Source organism: Pocillopora damicornis, chromosome 4, assembly GCF_964200805.1.
Source record: "Pocillopora damicornis chromosome 4, jaPocDami1.2, whole genome shotgun sequence".
NCBI classification, from domain to species: domain Eukaryota; kingdom Metazoa; phylum Cnidaria; class Anthozoa; order Scleractinia; family Pocilloporidae; genus Pocillopora; species Pocillopora damicornis.
The window spans coordinates 11,103,613-11,124,152 of record NC_142673.1 but is presented as its reverse complement, the minus strand read 5'-3'; the positions used below and the strand labels follow the sequence as shown (position 1 = coordinate 11,124,152).

Sequence of the window (20,540 nt, the reverse complement as noted above, 5' to 3'; positions counted from 1 at the left end):
TACGAGGCAGATTGGCAACATGTTGGTTCGGTGTGTATCCTCGGACAATGCTTAAATACCTCCCATTTTCAGGATATTGACGAGATCTCTCTTTCGTCTTCGACTAGGGTGCGCGTGATTCGTTGTGACGTTCCATATATTTCACTGAGCTCAAGTAAAATTAAATAAACCCTCCAAGTAGTGAATAAATAACTGAAAATATATGAAAATCATATAAACGCGAACTGTGGTTGAAGAAACGATTATGAAAGCGATCCTTGATCAAGATTTGCCGGTATAAACCATCGGGATTACGGATTGAGAGAAAATTTCAGTCGGGATCACGGGATTGATGAAAAAGCCTATTGGAGACCCTCAAGACAATCTCTCGCTCCACTAAGGAACGCGGATAAAACAAAACAAAACAAAACAAAACAAAACAAACACATGCAACTATTTGATCTCGGCCGATCGCTAATGGCGCTGATGCAGTTTATCTCGAGTCGCTTGTTGTGGGATGCACAATTACCTTCATCGCATATAAGTTCCCTATAAAAGATAGAGAGTAGGAATATTGAATGGGAACAGTAGGCTTTACTTTATAGTCACTCTCTAATAATTTATATAGGATTCTTTGCACTCTTTGTGCTTTTGTAAGTATTCAAACCGCAGTTTAAGTCTTTACTTAAAGTCTGAGAGGGTTCACTTTATTTATTTTTAAGTGGTGCTCGCTTATTTTGCACGAAATATATATAAGAATCTAATTACGTCTTAGGATCGAGGAATGGAGAATGTCACTGGTTTACAAACACTGAAACTAAATTCACGACTTTGAATTGGACATTGAATCTCTACGCACCTTTACATAAAATTTGCATTCAGACTAAATCAGTGGTTAACGCATCAGTTCGTATACAGCTCCACATTTCCTCGATCAACCTTTGCAGAAACACCAGCTTCCCGGAAGCAACGTTTCAAACGGAGGACAACTAGCACACTCCTGCAGAACCGAAGCTCAACGGTACGTTGAAATATTTTAGTGTGCTTGAGGTTTAACGCCGAAAAGCATTTTCTTAAATTCGCCTCTACTGATGACATAAAGTGCGCTAGTGGTTTATAAAAGTGCCAAGCTGAGTGACCACAGCGGAGTCCATGGAGTCCATTGCGTACTGGAAGGTTTCATGTCCATAAACTGAGCGACACTCTTGAAGTTTGTCTCGAACGAATTTCCACAAGGGAAAGCAGTGCACAGGACTTGATAAGCTCAGCTGAAAAACAGAGTCGTAAGCAAACACAGATAGATTGATTTTGTTTACTGAAATTAACATGTATAGCTGAGAACTTATTCCGCCATATCTTGGCTTTCCTCTTACCTTTCCAGATTATTTGTTAACTTTTTTTTGTTATTTTTCCCATTACCATGAAACGAATGGAAAAAAAAATTCAAAACAAAGTACTCAAGTGTATCTGACTGCGACCCTTTTTACTCGTTAAACGATCACAATCGTCAATCAAGGACGAAATTCCTTAGGACACATTTCACCACCGAACCACAATACTTCAGGAGTTCTTTTTCAATCTTGCAAAATTGAATTAGAGGTAAACTTGGAGCTGGTATCTAGTGGCTTGATAGCTTAGCTGTCAAGCTCATTATCTGAGTACCGCAGAAAGGTGAAGGGTTCGAATCTGTTCAAGGTTGTATTTTTCAAGCTTTCTCTAAAAAAACTTTCTCGTTGCAATTACAGAAAAAGTGATCTTCCCTTTAAATTCATTTGACGTTTTTATTCTACCTTAGTAGAATGTTTTGTATACCGCTTTTTTATTCAGTGTAAAAAAGTCCTGAGTTATAAAGCTAATTCGAATTTAAACGAAGTAAAAAGCCAATAAGTGAATGGAATTTCACTTCCATCCGTCTAAAGAAAATTTGTCAAAGATTGTCATCTATGTATGTTCTGGAACGATCCTATGGAAACTTCTTTATGATGCTCTTCCCGTTTAGTTCGAATATTACCTTTCGTTTCCTTTTTTGTTCCTCGGTGTGTTCGTTACCATCATCGCCATCTCCAACAAGCACCACCAAACAACTAAAACACACAGGAGAAAGGATGACCGAATTGATAACCCTCAATTGCCTCTAATGTAAACAATACTATCACAGAGAAAAATATTCCCACTGTGATCCTTAAACATAGTAAAGACAAAAGTTCGTAGTGCTTGAAGGTCAGTTGTAACAGCCATTCCTTCTAAGTATAATGTTAAAGTTAACATCACGCATCATTTCATATTGGAGCTACTTAATATTATAAATTGCGTCATATTTACAACCTCTATATGGATTTAACACGATACCAGTAATAATCATAACCACTGCAATTTCCTCAAACGTGATTGGTGTATTAGCTGCTTTATTTTTCACTTATCATTCTGTATAGTCGTAATCGGACAGTTGGCTGTATATCGGACAATTAAAGCAGGCAGTCATACTAAGTCCACTCAGCTAAATTTACCAATCACAGAATTGATCACAATAACCATAGCAAAAAAGACAGGGGAATTTTCAAAATGGAGGAATTTTTTACCTTAGACGTTGTCTCTACGGGAGATGTATGTCCTAAATGTATTTGTTTTTTTCCGAAATTGTAACAGTTATGATAAACTGGTAGAACTTGTGATTTACAAATTGGACTCCCGCTTCGCGGTTGTCCGATTTTGTTAATCACTCGTATGATTACAGAAAAAATTGGATTCCACTCGGTCCTATTACCATTATTGACAAGATAACCTTTATGGTGACTGGTCGAACAACAACTTCTCAGTAGGCAAGCTCGACTTCGATGTCACGATATAATATTGTTCTGCTGTACTTGCATTAGATAAATTTTGTGTTACGCCGTACTCGTTCTAAAAAGAAGGTGTAATATTACAACACTAAATCCTACAACGGCTCGACTATCGCATGGTCATTTTCCTCTCTCCTCTGGTGGCGAATGTAAAGAGATTTGAGTTCATAAAGTACCTTTATGAAATTCGTAACACTTTCCCAATGAAACCATCAATTAAATGAAACAAGCTTTTACTTCATTGAAGACAAGAGGCAGCAAGAAAACAAAAAAACCAATCTTAATGCTGCGGTATTAAAATGACATAAATGTCATGAAATATGAACTTCCTGAAATTATGTTTATCACAAGTGAATGTTCCTGTTTCATAAAGAATAACAATTTCTCACTCAGTATGCGTTCCGCCGTCCTCCACTCTGTGAATCTCATGTAGGACATCAACAGCAGCATCCACAATGATTGCAAACTTTTGCATGACACAATTGCTGTTGCGAAAATTAAAATGAATATCATTGCTTGGCGCTCGCCTTTTTAAGAATACACCAAGTACAATTAATGAACAAATAAAAGGGTGTATGGTGCTCAAATCACCACTGCCCCTTTCCCTTGACTTTTTAATTAGTAAAAAAACTGTCTTACTGCACATTCAACGGCAGCAGCGTCATCAGTGACAGCACAGTGAGTTTCCTTCGTTCAAGCCGTGTCATGCAATCCATCTACACAAAAAAAGACAAATATGAAGGCAATAATGTCATTCTCATAATGAAACAATCACTGGTTTCAAGTAACACCATAAAGGAAACAATCAACATTGAAAAAATTTTCTTTACATTTCAATACAACTTTCCGTAATTCTGTTAAGAATCAGTTTAGGCAATGAATATAAAAACGATAAAATCAACACTAAGTCAGCCACCAAAAAATGTAAGATGGAAGCATTTCAAATTTCTACATGTTATTATTTTGCTTACTTTGTCCAACCATATCTCGAGAAGCTGGCTTAAAACGTTCCCAGCCTGGAAAAAATCAGAATTAATGAGCCAATAAACTTGGAAAAGATTTCATTGAGAAGCATAGTGACAACACCTATTTTGATTCCATAGCACTTAGTCTATAGCAAATGATCTGTCTTTGAGCAACTTGGGGACTTTGGCGTACGAGGTAGATCTCAGTTGAGCAATCCATTCGCCCTTGACGAAGGTCTCGGTTGGGGGGGGGGGGTGCTTGTACTTTTTCGTGAACTATTACACGTGTTAACACAACATATCCATCTGCACATTCATTATGGGGTACTAGGGCAACCATAGAACTATAAACATTAACAGTTTTATCATCACTGCACATACGACTTGTGGCGAGGTTAATATATTTTTCTCGCTTACGCACCTCTAGTAGAAGTTATTCAGGAAAATATATCACACACTTTTGCTTACAGCGCTTCCACATTAGAGCTTGCACTATTTGCATGAGGCATCTTGGGAAGTCTCGCTGCAAGGTTAACTTTTGGTCGAACCAGGAACGCAAAAGGACATAGACAAAAAACGATAGTAAAAGAACAATGCAAGATTCACTCAAGCTCCTCCCATACCTGGATGCTGAGCTGCTGTGCAACATTTTCGACCAGATGAACAAATGCATGGTAATTATGCAAACTGATTTCCCCAATTATGCACAGGTAGATGACCAGAAGAGGTGTGTGTTCCTAACCAAAACAAATACATATCTTGTAATTTTACAATCACTATCCCAGAAATTACAATTGTATCAGAACGTAACATCAAGGAACATGGCCCTCATTACTTTAAAGGTTAAAAACTAGTAGCGGAAGGAAATGATATGGTCATTATTTGATACGTCAGCATTCAAAAATTATGTTTAGCGCTAAGTGTATCAGGAGTTACGTTGCCTCAGGTTTGTACACCAGCACGATTGACTAAAATAAAGTTGAAACTCTACACTCGATGCTCCCAACTATCGTGTATCGACAATCTAATTCATACTCGATCATTAATCCTAAATTGTGAGAATTCATGAGTTCCACGCCATTACAAAAATTCAAGAAGGGAATGAAGCAACGCTAAGCACTAAGCAAAAAAAATGTTATACTGTGATGTGGAGAAGTGATATTTTATGTGAATTTTTTCCATGATTTATTTAGAAATGTTGTTTCGCAGAAATACTCTGGATGCAAGTTCGGACACAAGAGCAGCAAAAGACATTAATGCTCATATCCATGTAGGAAATCACTGCAGAGCATATTTCCTTCTCAGAGTCATTCATTTTTGTCTTCCTCTTTCACTGATTCTTCCTTAGGACTCCTTACGGTCGGGTACCAGGTGCAAGCAGGAGGTGTTTCTCCTTAACATTTCACTCACAAAAGATTCTCTTAATTTGTCACTGCACCTCATCCAAATTGTATGAGGCACATCTTAAACATCTATATGTCTATGCAATAGCCTCGATAGACAACGTTTTGACCTAACAAAGCTTGGTGGGTGGTGGTTTGCACTCATCTTTTCATTCTCTTGCTTACTTTCCCCCTAATCTCTTTTAGCCTTGGTGGATCTTGTCACGTCCAAGCAGTCCTTCATAGACAAGGATGTCTCCCTAATCCCAGCATACGGTAGTTCTGTCAGTTTGTACTGGTCTGAGTGTCTTTCCAACATTCGATCGATCCAGGTGGCAAATATTTCTGAGACCTCTTGATGAACAATGTTAAAACGATTGGCGAGGTATCCTCCATTAATCCGAGACGTAACCTCGTCATTATTAACAATAATTCATTGATGAGACGAACCCTTTGAGGTCTTCCTCCAGGTACAAAATATAAATGATCTCTGAAACATTTGTGTATCCATCGTTATAACTCTGCAAGAAACCTGGTCTTGGTTTTAAAAAAGGTCTGGTAGTCAGGTAGTCCTTTGTAAAACCTTATGTCCGGGTCAGAAGCCATAAATTTACTAACTTTAAACTTCTCCACTTCTATGCACTCTTTAAGCTTTCTTATACGCTTTAATAAATGCTCAATCTCCTTTTGACATTCACATTGCAGTTTTCTGTATTCTTCTGCGTTTAGTTCTTGAAATTCAGGTGCTATTTTCGCCTTTGGGTGGGCCTCTGTCGAACATTCATTTCTAAGAGTACTAATAAAACTCTACTCAACTGAGGCGGGTATATTGTTAGATCTATACTTATGCCCGCCGCAAAAGTGTACACAACACACGGACGACTTTCCTTCCACTTGTAAGCAAGCAGAAACCTACTTCCATTTAAAAGCCATTCAGAGCACCTTCCAGGCATTGCGAAACTGTTTGTTCACACCGAGTTGGTCGATTTACCCAGAGTCCGTGCACGACGCCATCTTTTTCCGTATTGTGGTTCTGGGAGGGCTTCTCTACAGTTGAAGACGCAAGAACTCATTTGCAGTAGGATATTCAAACACAGTGTGAAATAAGAAGAATACCTTTATTTGCTCTTGCCCATTCCGAATGGAATATCAAGCTCCTCATTGTAGAAAATCTCTTTTGTTTTTCTAAATTTCAAGTTACAATTTTTCTCTTCCTCTCCCCTCTTCGTGTTCTTTTTGTATTGACGCGCGGCGCGCGTGATTTCACAAATTAGCCAATCATGTCAAAGAACTTTAACCTTGACATTGGAAAACTGACGTGGGCATTTCTCGCGAACTTTTAGTTTTGTTTTCGCGGAGTTTTAATTGTTTTTGAGGTTTCGTTCGCGTAAATTTGTCACTCCTTTGTTTGGAAATTAAAGACGTTTCTGAGTTTCTATTTTAGCCAAATGTTGTGGTTCATTTAACAAGTTTAAAACATATTTTCTACGGAGTTTGGACTCTAGTATCTTTTTTGGTAAATGGATCTTATACACTCACGATAAAAGAACTCTTATAGTCCGCAAGTTATTGCATCTCAATTGCTTGCGTGCTCCTAATGATAGTTATTGCGCATGCATTATACTTATGGGGTCCCATATCTTAGGATCACTAACAAAAGGATTCTACCATGGTAGGAACATAATATACTCTCACGCGAACTTTTCTCGTTCAACGATAACCTAGAGCAACTGAGCTACATTGCATTCAAGCCCTAGGGCTGACCCATCCACTACTATAATATATTAATGTTGTGAATGATCGTAACATGATAAACTAAGAGATATTTCCTAAGGTCTTCTTGTTTCATAACTGTTAGTAAGGAAAATTTACCTCAACCTCAATGATCATGTTCAATATTTTCAGCAACACTGGTGCGAAAACCTGAGGACCATCGAGAGGAGAGACTTTTATGATAGTTTCAACAACCTGATAGAACCAAATAAAATAAAAAACATGGGCAAGCAATAAGAGAATGGATTTAAAATACCAAGGAGTGTTACATCTCTCACAATGTTACTTAAGTTACATTTAGTTAAAAGTGTAATATTAGGCACAGCTACAGCTTTATACCAAACGTTGGATCGGTGAAATATCTCAGAAACTCTAAATGCTCTGAGCTCAGGGCTCCTATTGATAGCACGTTACTTTCAAGCACCTGGAAGAACCACACTGAGCCTTAAAAACTGAATATAGGCCTCTGTCTGTCTATCTAGTAAGAGAACGTACCAACTTTGGCAACTTTAAATAAAACTAGGTATATTCTGGGTTTTCAATTATGAGTCATTTTTAATTAGCTTTTCGAAAACACGACGTTGTTGTGTTTAATTCGGCATAATTACCCGTTAAAGTAATGCACTTTTCACTTTTTTGGCTGAGACTAAACAAAGGTCAACAGTGAAGGCTTATTAAAGATACCCTACACGATGTACTACTTAAATTGATTTAAAACGTCATCCTTTTAATTCATGGCCTCTAAAAGTGTGTGGGCATTTTTGACAAATTAACCCGTTTGATCCACCCAACTCCTGTCACACAACAACTCAGCTAATCATTTAGCTTGGCTACGGGTGCATCACTTCCTTGTTTCGATACCAAAATTCGAAAAATAAAACAAATTGAAGGATGTCAATGACCCTTTCATAACAGTTGAATGTGGTTACGAAGCGCAACACGGGATTTATATCTTACAGATGTCTCACCGAAAAATTAATAAACGTACTATGCAAGCACCCGTTGATCATGAGTGACATACTGAGCAAAATCTTGAATGCACATCGCGAGTGAAATAAATAATTTCTACAGCTTTAATTTTTCAAAATAGGTGAATATACCTGATGCAGTTTGTTTTGGTTGTAGGCCCTAGTACTGCAGAAAAAAAAACTGAGGCCAACTCAAACCTTTCGACAAATTCTGCAGTGGCGGTAATTTCTCCAAATTAACAATGGTCTAAAGTATGAAAGCAAGGTCGTCCAATATTCCATCCTCACTTATGTCATCATGGACCTAAAACGGTTATCTGCCTCTTCTTGTAATGAACAATTTAATACAACTTGTTCTATGGAAAGAGATGATTGGTACGTTGTATACACAATACAAAAAAGGTCTGTACATAAAACTTAAACGACAGTCAACAATGTTGCGAGTGTTGGTGAATGATGCATAATGATGGTGGAGATGACTAAACGTCTCCTCAACATGAAGGTATATATATATATATCTTTATATGTACACCCGTTTTAAAAAACATCGCAGTTTGAAAATATGTCTTAAATATACACAACTTTTCATTTCTCATCAAAAAGGTGCTGACAGAAGAAATTAAAGGGAAAATTTTTCAAAAGGAGAGTATAATAAATGCTGTCAAATTTCTAAACTCATTGTCACACCTTCGCACAATTTCTTCGCCTTAAGTGCCCATTTCTTTAGAAGTATTATATGGATCTACTTATGAAATCAATATGGGTGAAAAAATGAGAGTACGATTTACACACCAGAAATGGACAAATTCCACTATTGTTCTAGCCATTTCTCGATGTGATGCTATTCAAACCATCAGACCTACCTTTTCACAGTTATGTTTGACTTTTACAGCTCTAATTAAGTAGTCATATGACACCAAAGATGGCGCTGAATATCACCAAATTAATTGATTAGAAAAGGAGAAATTACTACATTGCACCACAGAACTGCTTCGAGAGGGCCCTGATGGTCCTCTCTCGTCTGAAGCATCAAAACGGAATTTGCTGTAAATTTGGGATTTGGCATCTAGGTGTGATTGAACTTTGATAATTTTAAGGAAACTCCTCGCCAGCAAATAAAAAGCTTTTTTTTTTAAGAAAACAAAAGATTCAAGTCAATATTGCGGTTGTTAGGAATAATTGTGGTGGGAATAATATTCTGAACCGTGAGAAGATTTGAAGAATGTGGCCATACACTTGCCAAGAACCAACAGTTAAACAAAGGGCTTCATAAACTCTTTTTAGTTGGTGTGAATATTAGAAACAGGGGCAATAGTTCTAAACGTGGTAAAACTGATGCAAAATTAAAACTACGCCGAAAACGTCTGATAGTAGTCTCCATTCCAGCTTTTATTTGGGATATAACCAATGCTCACCCAATCTCAAAGAATTACTGTGAAGGAGACTAGTCTGAAGGCAGCTATTGCTTTTATTTCAGCAAAGCTAATCTCTATAAATGTGTTCTGTCAAAACCCTTCTGTTAGAGAAAGGAAAGAAATATGCATATTTTTTCAAAACTTGAAATTGTTTGCAGAAGCACTGCTAGTGGATTCATTAAAAAAGGCGGAGTTGGATGCACTTTCAGTGTTACATAATTTGAAGATGTTAGGAAAATAAAAATATGCTGTTCTTCCTCTCATGCCCAATCTTTATCTTAAATTATTTTAGGACATAAGACTAAAACTAAAAATTTTAAATAATGAAACTGTTCTTAACTAATTATATTGATATAAATTGAATGTTGTTAAAATATACACCCCTACCCTAGAAAGGATAATGCTGCCCTCTGGTTTTATATTTCCAAGCATTCTTAAGCAAGCATCCACAACAGGTGCACTACAATTCTGTCAAAAGAAAGAGGGTTATTAAAAAAATGACAAAAGAATAATTTGCTATCACTGTTAATTTACAAAACGTGAAATTATAAAATCAAACCTGAAGAAATGTTCTTGGATCTAACAACACATAAGATTCCACAATGGCAAAGCATGTTCTGAGGTTTTCGGAGCCTAATTCTGCAATTAAGGTGATTTTGGTAAAGATTTCAATGAGATTGAAGGTGTAAAGGAAGTGAAGAAAAGTAACAAAACTATAAACTTCTTGCATACAGTGACAGTTTCAAGCAAAAGTCAACCACCCTTAAAACTTAGCTGCTTCAAAAGTTTGAATGGAGTTTTGGTATGGTAGCTTTGGGATGGATGCATTGCTTCTTGTGGTACCTCTTGAAAATTATAAGTATAGGGCAGAGAGATGCATAGCAGCTGATTCCACCTTACCTAATATATGACGAGAAATGAACTAAAAAGCACAAAGTGATGACTGTCTTATTGAAAATGTATAACACTTTCACTGACCCAATAATGGTGGCATATTAGCAAATAGCTGCAACAATTCAGGAGCCATACATGATGCATTCATCAAAACATTGTGCCTGCAAATACACATCATACAGAAAAGTTTAATAGATAATTTTAACAAAAATGTACACTTCAAGTCAGTCAAGCCAATCACTTCACTCAAAAAGGTGCCTTGTCCCATAAACACAATGATTAAAACTCCAATATGACAGGAACCACATAATTCAGGATATTATGAAGCAAAAAATGAATTGCATTATCCTCCAAGGTTTTCATCTTTCTTTAAAACCCTCCACAACTCAAGTTTCTCCCTAACTCAAAGGTAAGTTTTGCTTCATGTATTTATTTTTGATTTCATAATTTCAACCTTAATAACTCTAACCTTGTTACCTGAAGCCCTTTTCTTAAAAAGTCAGATTTATTGGAATCAATTGTAATTAATCAAATAAAGATGTGATTCACTAGGCATAGATGCTGAAAAGTAAAAGGGGAAACATGGCTAACAGGGAACAGTTTATTCTCTTTCATGAGACTGAACACATCCTTCACACCACAATTGCTTATCATTCAAGTTTATACCTGCTATGTCCACCTAAAGATCTTGTAAGGAGTACAACTATAATTTGTGTTGAGCAAGTTTCAAACAACCTGCCCCTTGGGCTTGACCCAATGTTTTTCACACTCTGGGATACACTATGGCAAGATCTTTAAGTATTCTGGGAACTGATGTTTCCTCAAATGGTGTCTGCCTCATTGTTCATAGCCAATCATGACAAATATTGTATCTCTTCACACTATCTCAAGCATGTGAGGCTTATCTTTAAGTTTAAATCTATTACAAAATACTGAAGCAGCAAAGAAAAGTATTACCAAAGGTCCAGTCCATCTTCCATTAAGTAAATGTGTGATGGCTTAAAAAATGAAACAGTGGCAAATAAAAGATATGTTCACCAGCAAAGTCATCTTCTGTGTAATATAATTTAATCATGGATTGTATATGTAAAGTATGATTCAAGATTCTCTAGTATAGAATAATTCAAGTGTAGTGGAGTATGATTTAATTAATAATACAATGAAATATAATATCTCTGCATTACCGGTCGACCATGCACTTGGGGGCAGTGAAGTCATTCTGTCTCCAGAAAATGTTAAATGTCTCCAAATCCTTACAACATGTAAGAGGCCAGCTGACCCACACCTTCACTCACTTCATTGTTTGTTGAATTTCTGTCCCTCATTTAATTGTGCAAAAGGATTATTTTCTTATTAAATTTGTTCAACAATCTAAGAGCTGTTTTCAGCAAAATGATTGATTCTATGTGCTGTGTGGGGAATTTGGAAAGTACACTGCATCTAAAATAAACTAGTATTGCATCAATTACCTGAGAAACATCTGTACTGAGCTGAATCAAGGGCAGAAGGAAAGGGTACATCTGTTCACTCCATACACCTAGGCCCTGTGAAACAACAGAGTTATCAAAGTAACTTTAACAGCAAATGTCACAACTCATGCTTGGCAGATACAGTCTTCATGCCAAGAATACATTTATTTGATGGATCTAGAGATTGGTGGTTTACTGGGATAATATCTTCTATACAGTTGGTGACTAACCCAGTTTTTTTTGCTAGTTTACCATGTATGATTTATTTAAATGTATAGTAGAATCAAACCCTATTTGGAGCCTGGAACCTGTTCCAAAATATTGCAAAATTTCAAGTTGTTGGCCTATGGTAACAGCTGGGTTTAAAAGTACAGCTAAGCTGAACAGTCTAATAGGAAAAAGCTTTCCTGGCTAAACCATGAAATGGTGAAATGAAATGAAATCTGTGCAGTCTTTAGAAAGACTTAAGTTGCTAAGATCATGTCGTGGTATAATACAAGAAGTTTTCATCCTTTTCCAAGACTGCTTTCATCAAGTTTGAAGGGTCTTTCTCGCCTGAAACACATGCTCAGCCAGTGCCCCATAATTGTACAAGTAGGTTTAAGAGAATAAGTTAACATCTTATTTTTCCAGAGAAAATTGTGTGTTGTGTATTTTTCTGTTTCAAACAAAAGTCTTTTGTGGTACCCATTAGAGGCATTGAAATTTTGAAATAACCTTGCCATTAAAATTCAATATGGATAACTGAAAACAAGACAAAATCTCTTCAGACCTCTACAAGATGAGTCATTGTGGAGACAATTGCACATTGAAGCATGTTATGGTCACCAGATGCCTGCCACAACTCGGGAAGGTAGATTGAAAGTGGGGAAGCAAATGATTGGACCTTAAACAAACAAAAAAACCAACATTTATTGGTGCAAGCTGGCAAGGACAAGCTGTCAATGTTTGTGCCACAAGCTATGTCTACAAGCATATGGTACACAAAAATACTTATAACAATAGCTCTATGACAATGCTATCTATATCAAACAAACATGACATAAAATGGAAACATTGTACATGTATCAAAACAAAGAATTTCATTTTTCAAAGATGATAAATAATTCCACAGACCTTGCTTCCTATTCGTTGAATAAGCAATGATAACACATGCAGCACCTGCATCTGTAAGGAAATTGTATTAGCATACAAAGGATAAAAAAAATTCAGACATATTCATCCAATACCTCTGGACATCTGCCGTACCCTCCGCTGACTTTCTCTTTTATATTTGTTATCTCACAGGTATAGCATGCTCTTATTTCTGTCACTGTTCTGGTTGTAATAGAAGCATCTTAAAAACTAAGACCTCAAAAACAAGGACACACCACCCCTTGAAGTCAGATTTGTCAGAAAGCAATCTCTTGTTTGGTAAAAGTTCAAAAAGTCAAGTTCATCATGCCGATTACAATGTCAAGAGAAATACATCTACTGTTGCATAGCTAAACAACTCAAGTACATTAAGTATAAGTATTACTGCTCTCTAAGTTTCATTGGATTTTTGGTATAACTGTATCTTTACGCTCACCTTGAAATAAATGAAGTGGATTTTCTTAATTGCAAAGTGGTATACCAAAGTATGGTTTTTACAGTATTAGCTTTTGAGGTCATACCTTTCCAACCACTTCTATGAGCAGACAACAAAAGACTACAAAATCCTCTTGGACCAGCTTCTGATCAGATCACTGTATTATTATGTAGTGTTAATCTTACTGATTAAAAGGAACTTCTGAAAAAGGTACCTTAGTATCACAATCATTGGTACACTTGAGGAGGTTAAATAGTACTTCAAAGCTTCCATCCAAAAACTGAAATTGACATTCTCGGTGAGTTAATTAACAGCTAAAGAAGCCTTGACTGAGCTCCGTTCTGTAGTAAAGCATGCAGGAAGTATGATCTCGAGCACTTAATAAGTGTAGAAGGAAACATGAGATATAGTCAAAGTGTTTCTCCCTACTTCGTGAGTGCTTTCGCCACTTCTTAAGTGCTTTGCAACAGAAGAGAGCACAGTCAAGGCTTCTTTATTTGTTTTATAATAAAGAATCTGTCAAAGTCCCCACACGTTACCTACTATTACAAATTACTTACAAATTTTAATTTTTCACGTGACCAAACATGTCTTCAGCATGCTCTATACTGTCATAAAACATGCTATGATAGGCCAATCAGAAGCCTACAGCTGTCAAAAATGTCAAACCATCAAAGTTCACAATCTGCCAGAGTTCACAATCTGCAATAGTTCACAAACTGAAATAGTTTGGCAGGTCAAATTTAACACTAATACAGAATCTGAAAATGAAATGTTCAATGAAATCTGGCCAAATTGTGGCTCATTAAAACAAGCAAGTTTTCTTCACAAGACAATTACAATACAAACTGCCCAATTTAGGTGTGTGTTTAATGTATAATCATTTGTCTCATGATGTAGTCATTTGAGATGTAGATGGTAACATTTTGCCTATCAACGGCTAGTCTTCATCAGGTGATGGGGTCAACTGCTCATGAGTTACCATCTGTATCATGGTGTTCTAATGCTATTGGTGGATTTTGATCCCCATTCTACAAAGAGGTCTGATTTAGATTTTTTTCTCAGGAAACCACCGAGAGAACAACTTATTATAAATTAGATAATTGTAGAATTAGAGGGTTTTCACTCAATTAGTTTCCTTTTGGGAAATGTTTGATATTATTTTTGGACCTACTTTGCTAAATTCTAAATTGACTTTCTCTCTACATTAGTCTCAACCGCTTGAGTGATTGTCATTATAAGGTAAAAGATTTTGGGTTGTGTGCAGTCTTTTAAGCTATGTCCATTATCACAAAAAAGGGAAGAACAGCATCATTTAAAATCAAACATTCTAGACTTCTGATCAACATCCTTAAAACTTAGTACAATATTCAATTGAATTACTGATAATGGGATTCACCACTTTACTTCATGAACACTTCCAAAGACATATAGTGGTAAAATAAAATGTTTTGCCTCAAAATGAACCTGATACTTAAAGTATACACATTATATTCATCCTCCTAAGCTATACCTGAACAAAGTCTTCTAGATAAAATTCTACATCATCAATAGCTGATAAGGATTAAGGAAATCATGGAATGGTTAACTTTGATGCCTCTGATTTTTTTATTTTTGTAAATTTGTCTGTTCTGAAGTAATCTAAGTTATCATGGGCCAACTCCTTCTTAGGCAAGAGCTTTTTTCATGTAGATTGCCTACATTAAAAGAAATAAGCCCTACAAAAGTTGAATGCCATTAAAAAACCATTACATATTAAAGGAAAAGGCTACACTATGACAAAACAATCCTAGCACTGTCACATATAATTAAATTTTCTAATAATGATATGGATATAATTATCATGTTACTAGTGGGTATGGCTAATGTTTTTAAACCCTTCCAGTATGAACTGCAAAATCTGTTAGCTTCCTTTCTACATGCCAGGCAGACTTAAATTTTGAAGCTCAAAGTGATAGGCTGTTTCTATAGAAAGATGGGTAAAACATATATGGTTACGAAGGATACCAGTCTTAAGTGTATTTGCTGCAGTAAGACGGACCTAAGGAAACAAATAATAAAACTGAAGAACATATATAATCTCCTATCATAGGTTATGGGCCCAAACTGGTCAAGATAGCATATTCTCAAGGAAGAACTAATGGCAATACCTGCAACTGACATTAAGACAGAAACTGGACACACAGGTGATGAAAAATTTTTCTTGTGCCCATAACTGATAATCAAAGTGGCTATGACTCACTGAAATAAAAATTAAAATCAACCTTGATTGCAAAAAGACAGTTTTTGCACATTTTCAAATCAACCTTGAATTTAAGGCAACTTGAATTTTTCAGAGGTGAATAATATTTACAATATAATAAATGGTTTGAACCCAGGAGTGACATGTAATAGTGTAGTTTGATCGTCCAGGGGAGTGTAGTCCTGAGAAGGACTGTTTTCAGTAGTGGTGACTGATGTTTTGACGACCTGAGTGGAAGTCATCATCAAGGTTGAGTGAATAGTTGTTTTCAGTTGAATGTTCTTAGTCCAGTTTGTGTAAACTGATTGGTCATATCATGCTTTGTCATCTCTCTTCTGATATCATCCATGAATTCATGCCCAGTATCAACCAGAAGAACTTTTGGCTACCTCAGTGATCCATGTTTATAGACTGTCTGAAAAGCTTTTGAGACTTCAGAAGAACTCCTTGAGGTGAGAGGTTTAGCAGCCTTGCATCTGCTTGCAACATCAACAATTGCCAATGCGTACCAGTAGACTTTCTTATCTCTCAGGAGCCTTCATCAGGGTGATGAACTTCATTTGGAGATTCTACATCAAAAGTTGGTCTAGAGATATGCTTCAGGGCAGGCAATTAAATCTGCCAGATGGCTTGCTTCATCAGCCAAAGCTTTGCTATGTCCTATAACACTCCAGCTTCTTGAGCCAACTTCTTCACAGCAGGCAGTCCTTTCCAAAAGGCCTTTAGGGCCATGGCAGATTCTTGAAAGTTTTCTTTCCAGTTTCTTTTGTGTTAACAAGAAATGACTGGCAGCCAATCCCAAAGCCAAAGCCATTTCTCTGACGTAGATAATTTCACCTTGTTTTTGTGAAGTACTTGGCTTGTAGAAGTCAGACAGTAGTGGTTCCCTCAGATCAAGATTTTGATTATGCATCTTGTTGTTCAGCTTCAAAGCATAATCCTTATCAACAAAATTCTGTTTTGCCTGCTCCTTGACTCTGGCATTAGTTGCAATCCTACTGTGGAGCTTTATTCGATTTTTTTGATACTTTTTGTAGGCCACTTGGTACTTCTCCACTGTGAGATCATGCCTCCTTTTCTCTTTTTCAGCACTATTTTGGTCTCCACTTGTCTTGCAGGATAGCTTCCACCAACAAATGCAGTTGCATTGATTGATGCTCCCTCAATCATTATAATTGCCATGCTTGCCATTTTATTTATCTGCAACTTTATTGCTTGTCACTCTGCAGCCTGGCCCTCTGGGGCTCAGATCCTCCAGATGTTCATCATAAATTTTGAAATTTGATGACAAGTATTCATTATGAAACTTTCGATGAATTTCTTCTTCCATATCACTGAGATATATTAAGGCAGTCTCAATAATTGTGCAGACTGTTTCCAACTTAATTGCATTCATTGTGAATCAGCTGAACATTTTTAAGAGGGCAAAATCTTTTGTTCTTTAGGATACTTTTTGCCACAATTGATGCAGCAATAACAACAGTGAACTTAACATGAGATTTGAACTCAGATCAGAAGTCATTAGTTCTTTGATGACTTTCTTTGCAACCAATCCAATTGTAGTAGCCAGTTCAGTCAATTTAGCTGAATTGGTCAATGTTTTAACAAGCTTATTATCAGACACTTTATTTTAGCAAACAAAAAAATAAATCTATTTGTTTTACTCGCACAGGAATCTGTGTTTGTAATGGTTGAGCCTGTGGTTTTGGTTTATTAATGAGAGCCATCAACTCTTTCCTTCTATAGTACAGTCTGGCCAATGAGAGAGCTACACTTGCTACTGAAAGAATTTGAATGAGTGAGAATGATAATGATGGTTCTGGTTGTAATCCTGCCCCTCTAGTGCTTAGATCCTTTGGATCTTCTGATTGCTTTAAACCCCCTTTCTTCTTCTCTTCCTCCCTGTTGTATTCAACAGGTTTTTTGCCCTGGGTCTTTGTTTGGTTTCATCTTGTTTTTATCAGTTGAAGTCACCTGTTGAGCCACTGCTTCTTCAGTATAAGATTCTTTACCATCCATTTTATTTGTTGATACATAATTTTAAGTTCGTATCTAAGTACTTACAAGTTTTTATCAAGTTCTTATGAAGAACTTGCATACATTCTTATTCAAGTTCTTATTCAAGCACCCAGTAAGAACTTAATCAGTTTCTTAACTGATGTTATCTATTTCCTTATCATTAACTGACTTGAAGGGTACTTCAATACTTTTGACAATGAGAAGAGCAGCACTTGCGATTGCCATGTACCCTCCATACTTCAGACTCAAGTCACCAGCAATCATTCCAAGTTCTCTCTTTACCATGAAGTTATCATTCAAGTCCTTCAGAAGTTTTCCTTCTTTAACAGGGAGAAAATGAGCCAATACTTTACATGAGAGCTGAAGGAATGTATTGACCATACAGCTTGAGCACTTTGTGATGAAGAACTTATCTCTCTTTATCATTAAGATTTGGAAAAAGTTTTTCTACATTGTTTGTCATCAACATCTCTGCAGCAAGTGGATAATCATCATGAAGATTGTGTAGCTCTTGGATATTCAAGATCAACTTCAAGGATACAAGGAATATCTTGCTAGTTTTCAAAGTCAGTCATCCACTTTAAAGCTACAATAGGAAGAGGCTGACACATTGCCCATCTATAGAGATTATTCCCATATAGATAGGTGATGTACTTTGTTGGCTTGCTTGCATCTTAAGCTTCATGCATATATGGTCTAATTGATCTTGAAAATTGATTTTAGATCACTGAGATTCCTCCATGAATTCCTTTTTTGATCATCAGCACCATGTCTATATAAGTGAGTAATTCAATTTTTTGTTGAGACACTTTCAATAGAGCATCACATGATGAACTAGGTGATGTGTAATACCAAGCAGGGTCTAAGCTATAACTCTCAAGACAAGCACTTCTGAACTCTTCAAAAACATCTGCTAGCAGGAGGACATCTGTCTGGAGATAATGGTTGTGGTAATCACCCATCATCTTCATGTTGAACTCTTTCCAGGCCGTCTGTGTGTGCTCATAATCTTCATCTAAAATTCCATAATCATTCAGCTCAGAGTATAATTTTTTCCTTTGGAGGTAAACTCATTTCGTTTAACTTTCAATGCAGCTCATGTAATTATATGGGTACACAGCCTTTCTTGAGGTGAACTCAATTTTATCCTGAAGATCCACTCAGTTTCCTTTAACTTCTCAAGACTCAAGTTTTAAACTAATTTAAAAAGGGAAGAAGCCATGAACTTGAAGCTGTCCATGAAGCGAAGCTCATTCTTAACTTGAACTTCTTTTCCTTTCTCATTTCTGACTTTTATAACCATAACATCTTTGCTGAAGATGACATGTTTTTCCTCATTATAGGAAATGCATTTGATGTTTCCCTTGCTTACACCGAGATCCTTAACAAATAAATAGGAATCATAGTTTGCTGAATTGTGGAATATCACAGGAGTAGACTTTGGTGTTCTGAAGTATAGGTTGCATATGAAGGGGGTGGCTTCATGATGCTTCCCTGTGAAATTGAAGCAGTCTGCCACTTTGGCATTCTGCAAGATGGATATCAAGATATCACTCTTTGAAATTTCCAGTTGCCTCCTCTTTGATCAAAATTCTGAATTCTTTTGTCAAATGTTTGCATGAAAACATGAAATACTTCTGATTCATCTGTTTCCCTTAGATTTTCAATTACTTTGGTGTGGAAAAATGCATCTTGAAGCTGGACTAATCCATCTTCATTATCTCTCACCATCTCTCACAAGAGTATCATCTTAACCTTCATTTCACAATTCTCTCTCGTTATCCTCAAGACTTCTGGTTTGGCTTTTTCCATGAACTCTCTCCATCCAAAACCTTCAGTTCCTTCAATTCTAAATTGTTTAATTAACCTTCTCAATGTGCTTGCTAACTCGCAAATTTCAAACTGTTGGGTTTTGTAATTTTTAATAAACTCATTCCATTCAGCTTCACTGGATACGTCCTCCGAAGAAGACCTTCTCAATCCAGGCATCTCTTCAATTTCTCTAATTTCCTTTCTTCTTTGTTCAGTTACTTCAACTTGAGGTCTTACAGGACATATCTTGCTAGTGTTAGAACTGGTGCATCAATATTTGGAACAGGATGGTCAACAATATTAGATATCAACTCACTCAAATCCTGTTATATAGGTCTTGAATATCTTTAAAGTCTGACCATTTTGCCTTTGCTCTTAATGATGGAACCATTTTGTTTTCCACTTTTTAAACTGCATGAAAACAAATTTTTTTCAAAAAGTTTGTACATGTTATTAAAATGGAAAAAAATTAATTCTAATACACACAAAAGAATTCAATGAAGTTGCTAAAGGCTGTGAAATAAAATACAGAAACAATATTCCAAGAAGAGATGAAGAATTATAAGTGTAAAATATATTGTGTAACTCTTATAAGAATAAAACGACGTTCAAAATCTTGAAGAATACAAAAGGCATGAGCTGAAAAAGAAAAATTACATTAAGTCTTTTTTCCTAGCATGCCAAAAATATTTCAAGTTTATTTTTTCAAACTTGTTTGTTGCAACAGACAAGTTTTGCTGCTGGAGCCAGGGGCTGTGGAGCCATGCAATCAAAAATGCTGATAACAGTCCAGCTGAAATCAATCCTATCTTTACCATATCTAGATTTGCCTTGCTGTCGCTTGTACTACACTTCTCACCTGGTGATAATTTTGACTTCAGCTGAATGTTTGTTGAAGTTGAATTAAATTCATTTGAAGGGCGCCTCTAGAGGCCTGCCCCCTTGGGGCTTGCTGCTCAGTGGCCAAGCCAAAGGCTTGAGAGGTTGGCCTGTTGATCTTTGATGAGCCCCTCATTAATTTGCCTTACTCCCACTGATTTCATCTCCAAATTCACAGGTTTGTTGATTCCAAGCTTCATTTCAGCAGTTGCCTTCTCAAGGCTGTTATTATACCCAACCATACTCTGGGTGAAGTCATGTTGTGCTTCTTTTGTGCTTCTTAATGAACCCAAGATTGGTGATCTGACATTGACGTGTGCACCAAGAATGTAA

The 20,540-nt window shown here is 36.5% G+C and overlaps 1 protein-coding gene and 1 pseudogene across 5 annotated transcripts in view; both read right to left on the bottom strand.

The window, feature by feature from the left end:
- Positions 1 to 659: 659 nt before the first annotated feature.
- Positions 660 to 20,540, bottom strand: part of LOC113668487 (importin-11) — a 56,529-nt gene continuing 36,648 nt past the window's right edge. For 2 of the 5 annotated variants that reach the window (XM_027184383.2, XM_089203774.1), the window contains 17 exons: positions 15,263 to 15,296; positions 14,769 to 14,809; positions 13,470 to 13,535; positions 12,802 to 12,852; positions 12,458 to 12,571; positions 11,686 to 11,760; positions 11,174 to 11,214; positions 10,301 to 10,377; positions 9,882 to 9,961; positions 9,710 to 9,790; positions 7,039 to 7,134; positions 4,408 to 4,521; positions 3,791 to 3,835; positions 3,459 to 3,535; positions 3,209 to 3,304; positions 1,991 to 2,063; positions 660 to 1,247 (listed from right to left, as the gene is read on the bottom strand). In XM_027184383.2, coding sequence (XP_027040184.2) covers positions 1,086 to 1,247; positions 1,991 to 2,063; positions 3,209 to 3,304; positions 3,459 to 3,535; positions 3,791 to 3,835; positions 4,408 to 4,521; positions 7,039 to 7,134; positions 9,710 to 9,790; positions 9,882 to 9,961; positions 10,301 to 10,377; positions 11,174 to 11,214; positions 11,686 to 11,760; positions 12,458 to 12,571; positions 12,802 to 12,852; positions 13,470 to 13,535; positions 14,769 to 14,809; positions 15,263 to 15,296 — 1,323 coding nt within the window. In that variant the 3' untranslated portion in view covers positions 660 to 1,085. The remainder of the gene's footprint in view (positions 1,248 to 1,990; positions 2,064 to 3,208; positions 3,305 to 3,458; positions 3,536 to 3,790; positions 3,836 to 4,407; positions 4,522 to 7,038; positions 7,135 to 9,709; positions 9,791 to 9,881; positions 9,962 to 10,300; positions 10,378 to 11,173; positions 11,215 to 11,685; positions 11,761 to 12,457; positions 12,572 to 12,801; positions 12,853 to 13,469; positions 13,536 to 14,768; positions 14,810 to 15,262; positions 15,297 to 20,540) is intronic. The other 3 variants (XM_027184384.2, XM_089203773.1, XM_027184386.2) reach the window with 3 other exon arrangements.
- LOC149046799 (uncharacterized) overlaps positions 20,155 to 20,540 on the bottom strand; it is a 1,637-nt pseudogene continuing 1,251 nt past the window's right edge.